A 6,000-nucleotide genomic window follows, 5' to 3' on the forward strand; every position below is an offset into this window, starting at 1 on the left:
TTTCATTTTAAATTCTATTCTTGGCCCCCTGATTAGAAGAAAGAATGCTGTCAGTCTGCTCCCATAGTTTCTGCAGTGAAAAACCCTGGTATCAAGTGTTTGTTCTCATATATAACTGCTTTTCAGTTAGACTCATAAGCTAAGTATATTATTTTAAAAAGAAGTGGCTCATGGCTGGTCCTAGACATCAGCCATGATTGTGAGGTTATGGCTGCTTGAAAAGACCCATGTAGGGCAGGAGAGAGCAAGAGAGGGTTACAGGGTATGGGTAATTTTATAGCTCCTAGAAGCCCCATCACCTGATTGCTACCCCTCAGGAGTCATTTTTGCCATCAACTAGAAGAGGCCTCTCCTTGTCTTTCTTCATAATCCTCCATGATTTCAGCTGAGGACCAGAAGTCAACAATGTTTTGAGGATAAGGTGCTTAGGGGGTGCCCAGGGAGACATAGGCCTGACATGCATTCTCCAGCTCCCATATGGTTCATCAGATTCAAGCACAACATACATCTTCTCCTGCATACATTAGCCAGCCAGATGGATCATAGATGGCCCGAGTTTGCTCATGTGCAGGTGTGTGGTGACTTGGCCGTGTACATTGCTTTGGTTCCTCAGACTTGAGCATCAAATCTGAACCACCTGGGCTGGCTTGAAAGCTCCTACAAAGCTCTAGTGGAGAATTGTGTACTTGAAGTCCTAGACCATGTTTTATTACCAAGGTGTGAAGCTGGCCATTGTCTAAGTTGTTGAGACAAAGGTGAGAGCTTTGGAAGATATCCTTAGGCTCCTCAGAGAAACCCTTTGCTTTAAAATTAGCATCACATTCTTTTATTTTCCAGATTGCCAACTTGATGCCATTTTCTTCTTTAATTGCTTGGTTCTCTGTGTCAGTCTTTTCTTTGGAAGAGATGACATTTGAGCATTACCTTTAGAGGGAGCATGGGAACCAAATATACCGGCTATGTAGGCCAGATATATAAGATGTATCCTTTATGTATTCCTGAGGAATTACCAATCCTGCTTTGGTATGTCATTCCAAAAACAGCTCCTCTGTTTTGTAATTGGGTAGAAGTTGTAAAATCTTTTCTGGTTCTTGTTGGAAGCACAGGTATGGACTGTCACCAGAACTGGCTGCTGAGATTACCATCTTACAGTCCTAGATAAGCAGGCAACCCCAGTCATGGGGACCGTCATTTGTCATGACCCCTTAACAATTTAAGAGTTTAGTGACATTTCATAAATTTTTGTTGTTATTTATCTATCAAGACCACCCATCCTAAAGAGTGAAATACTGTACCCATTCCCTATTGTGATAATACTTCCCTATTGTCTCCTTACCCTAGCCTCACCCCACTGTCTGTAAGATTGGTTACTCCAGGATTCAGATGCAACTGTTCAGTATTTGTCTTTTTATTACTGCTTTATTTCACTTAGAATAATGCCAAGGCTTGTTCATGTTGTAGCATGTTTCAGAGTCTCCTTCCTTGTTTAAGAAACATTTTAAAACATACCCTCCCCCCAATGTGGTTGGGCACTCATGTGACTCACAGACATGTATGTAGACAAAACACTCTATGCATAAGATATAAATTAATAAAGAAAAGAAAATTTGGCTGATTGTCTTGGATATCTAAGTAAGAATACAAGTACCTTTAGTCATATTATTATATTTACTGTTAATTTTTTTCCTTAGTGGACAAGAAGCCTAAGAAATAAAGTCATCTGTCTAGACCACAAAACCACAAAAGCTGCCCATGGGTGTCCTCCTAAGGCATTACCAGAAAGGTAAGCTAGGTATTTATGTGTGACATAGAATGGGTTTATGTAGTACATAAACAGTGTGACCAGGAATGATCATTTAATGCTTCTTTGGTCTCAGTTAACATATTTAAAATAGAAGGGTTTGAACTCAATGTCCTCTAAGATTCCTTGTAAGCTTTAACTTTTTGTGGTTATAGATTGTCTTTACTAATTGTTTTTGTGCATTTGGTACATCTTGATAAGTTTGGCTGACAATGTAAGAGTTACAGACTGATAATATTTCTTGATTTGTGTTTGTCATCAGTGGCCTAAAAAGTACATTATTCAGCAACTCTTACTTGATATAATCATAGTATTCACAAATTATGGATATAGTAGACTCAGTATCTGGAGATTCAAACAATTATTTTCAGAAGGAATTTAGGACATACCAGGGTTGGATATCAGTCTATGGTTAGAAAGTTATTATTTTAATAAAGAGTTTAGTATTTCCTCTTTAAACAGGATGAATGAAGAACAGTAACAATGAAGGAAAATTATAATTATTAGATTTTACACACTTAGAAGGCTAATTAAATTTCCTGATAGAATACTTTTGTAAGCTACTGATAAAGGAAACTGTAGAAAATATATATTGATGTCATCATAGTAGTTTGTGAACCTGTTTATAGTCTTTCATAGTATAGATAAATTGCAAATAAAAAACAGTATAAACCAAGACTGTGCAGTGCAGACATGCTTGGGAGGTTGAGGCACAAGGATGCAAGCTTAGGGCCAGCCTGGACTAGAGCATGAGTTTAAGGCCAGCATGGACAACTTAGATTCCGTCTCACAATAAGAAGGTAAAGAATGCAGTGGTAGAGTGCTAGCCTAGCCTGTGCAAGGCCCTGTGCTCAGTTCCTAGTATCAGAGGTGGGTGGGAGATGAGGGCCTGATAGACTTAGTGATGGTGCCAGACTTTGGAACAGTCACAAACTCTGTGGACTTGGTGTTTCAAAGATTAGTGAGGGCATAGAAAATTATATTTGAGGAATCATTTCTTTGGTTAAAAAAGTCAGTCCAGGCTTACTGAAAGGTTTGCATTATAAGGCTTATCATTTTATGGTAGCAAGACACTAGAAACCTTCCATAAACAGTACTTATGATGTTGTGGGCAAAGGTCCTTTGAGGAGATCAGTGAAAAACTGTTGCAGCACTTCATGACTCAAATACTCCATTTTGTTCTCTTGGCATCATCTGTAATATCTCTTAGTTTGTTTTCTGCTAAATCATTATCTTGGAGTTAAAAGTTGGGCTTTGAGTTTATGACATCTGACTAATAATAATGATGTATGTTATCAGTATTTGAACTATAAAGGCCATTTTATACTCTCTTCATAATAGTGTTAAAGGATAAAAGTACATTAAAGTTCAACACCAGTCAATATCAAGATAACATCACAGTTATGGAAAAACTATATTTTTAGTACATAAATTATACCTGAATTATTTAAATGATTGGTAAGGTGTTATAGACAGTATTATAATCAGTTTATATTCTGCTCAGCCAGCCACTTTTGGGATAATGTAACCTGATTTTGACCAAATTTTAAAATCTAGAGGTCTTTGTATTACTTCCAATTTTGTACCTGAAGTAGACTTTAGGTTTTTAAATATCTATATTATCTTTAAATTCACAAAATTAAACTTCTCATAAAATGTGCCTACATGTCATTTTAGGGGATATGGGTTGATTGTATAAAGATAATTAAAGACTTAATGTAGAGAGGATTTGAGCTAATTCCGAATGACTTAAACTGGGAAGGATCAACATGTTTGTACTTTAAACTAGATTTCCTTTTCTTTCTTTATTCTTTTTTTTTTTAACCTTTGCTGAAATTCTCAAGTTTTTAATTTTTAACATTTTTCTAAATCTTATATTATCCTGAAGGCAGATAAATGCTTGATTGTAGTTTCTTTTGTATAGCTGTGAACAAATGCTTGCAAAAGAAACAGTTTAAAGGGAGGAATTACTTATTATGGTTCACAGTTTCAAAGATTTCAACTGAGTCCTTGATTCCTGTGGTGATTTTTGACTATGCCTGGGCCAGGGAGTGGCACTATTAGGAGGTGTGGCCTTTGTTGGAAGAAGTGTGACACTGTTGGGGTGGGCAAAGAGGGCTTCTTCCTAGCTGCCTGAGGATGCCTAGCTTCCTTCTTCTCCTGACTGCCTTCAGATCAAGATGTAGAACTCTTGGCTCCTTCTCCAGCACTGTGTCTGCCTGGAGGCTGCCATGCTTCCTGCCTTATTGATAATAATGGACTGAACCTCTGAACCTGTAAGCCATGCCCTATTAAATGTCCTCTATAAGAGTTGCCTTGGTCATGATATTTCTTCTCAGCAATGGAAATCCTAACTAAGACAGGTCCCTTGATTCTGCATTTGTGGTAAGGCAGACAATCGTAGTGATATGAGCATGTGGCAGAGAAGAGCAGCAGCAAGAAGGCCAAGACGAGATATACCTCCAAGGACATACATACACTCAGTGCCTGCTTCCTCCTACAGTTCTCCTACCTCAGAATAGTTTATTTAGAATTCGATCCATCAGTGGAACAAACTGTTCATTAGGTTAGAGTTCTCATAATTTATTATCTCTGGAAAGCCCTCCCAGGTATGCTTAGGTTTGCATTACTAATTATCCCAAGCCCCTTTCAACCTAATCCACATGACAATCCAAATTAACCATTGCAAATCCATTTCTTGCCGATTTGATACCTAACAACATCTCTTTAAATCAGAACATTCTACCCCTGCCACCAATGGCTCATGTCCACCTCTTTGATTTCCCACAGTAGTAAAAGCTTCAGCATTGTTCAGAAGTCTGAATTCAAAGTTTCTCCTGAGACTCAAGACAAACTCGTGTTAAATCAAACCAAGTTACATACTTCTGAGATGTATTAGGGCAGTGTAGCTGTCCAGCAGCTACAGGAACCAGGTTCCTGAGAGAAAGGCTGGGGTCTAGGACTGGGGGATAGGACCTTGAGAGAAATAATGAGACCATGACAAAGTTAGGAGAATGAGTATTTATAGGAAATGGAACCTTCCCTCTCAAAGTCAGCATCTCATCAATTCATTAGCATCTTGTTGCTAGTAGAAACTTGCCAGACAGGAATACTCGGTGTGTAATAGGTGGTGGCTCCTTGTAGAAAACTTCAGCAGGACAATAGAATTCTCTTAGAAAACTCCACTCTAGATGGGTCAGCTCTGTTAGCAGAGCAGGAACTGGGGGGAAGGGTACAATTCCTCCCTTTTTTATTATTTTAATAAAGGCCTTAAGGAACCGAGGTGATCATATGGTTGCCTCATCCTTGGATGAATGAGCATTGACCTGATTCCTCCATGGGTCAGATTGCCATTATGTCCCACAGTCATGGCTCCTGGTATCCTTTTTGGAGGGGATGTTGAGCCTTTTAGAGGATCCTTAGGATAAGGTTAAAAAATAGATACCAACCTCCTTGCAAACCAGGTTTGTCTCTCTGGGAATCCAGAGACGGCCTATGTGAGACCTTCCCCTGTGGTGCTTAGCCACGTAGCCCATGCTGGTGCCCATTTTATCTTGAACCAGTATGCACAGGTCTGAATCCTATGCAGCTCCTAAAAGGAGAACTCAGGCAAGCCCTTTATCAGCCAAATCAAGTCTATGATTGTCTTAGTCAAGGTTTCTATTCCTGCACAAGCATCATGACCAAGAAGCAAGTTGGGGAGGAAAGGGTTTATTGAGCTTACACTTCCACATTGCTCTTATCACAAAGGAAGTCAGGACTAGAACTCAAGCAGGTCAGAAAGCAGGAGCTGATGCAGAGGCCATGGAGGGCTGTTCTTCACTGGCTAGCTCAGTCTGCTCTCTTATAGAACTCAAGACCTCCAGCCCAGGGATGGCACCACCCACAAGGGGCAATTGAGAAAATGCCCCACAACTGGATCTTATGGAGGCACTTCCCCAACTGAAACTCCCTTCTCTGTGATAACTCCAGCCTGTGTCAAGTTGACACACAAAACCAGCCAGTACAATGATAATGAGTCAAGATGAAAGACTGCTACATCTGAGCTTTTCTGAAGTTGAGCCTGCATGTTGGTAACTGACCTGCTTAAAATACAAAGTCAAGAGTTTAAAAGCAGCCAGGCGGTGGTGACGCACGCCTTTAATCCCAGCACTTGGGAGGCAGAGGCAGGTAGATTTCTGAGTTCCAGGCCAGCCTGG

The 6,000-nt window shown here is 39.7% G+C and overlaps 1 protein-coding gene across 2 annotated transcripts in view; it reads left to right on the forward strand.

The window, feature by feature from the left end:
• Window positions 1-6,000, forward strand: part of Senp7 (SUMO specific peptidase 7) — a 120,778-nt gene that overhangs the window by 25,151 nt on the left and 89,627 nt on the right. For both annotated transcript variants that reach the window (XM_031364083.1, XM_031364085.1), the window contains exon 4: window positions 1,692-1,783. In XM_031364083.1, the coding sequence (XP_031219943.1) occupies window positions 1,692-1,783 (92 nt within the window). The remainder of the gene's footprint in view (window positions 1-1,691; window positions 1,784-6,000) is intronic.

This window comes from Mastomys coucha, unplaced genomic scaffold (genome assembly GCF_008632895.1).
Source record: "Mastomys coucha isolate ucsf_1 unplaced genomic scaffold, UCSF_Mcou_1 pScaffold12, whole genome shotgun sequence".
Taxonomy (NCBI): Eukaryota; Metazoa; Chordata; class Mammalia; order Rodentia; family Muridae; genus Mastomys; species Mastomys coucha.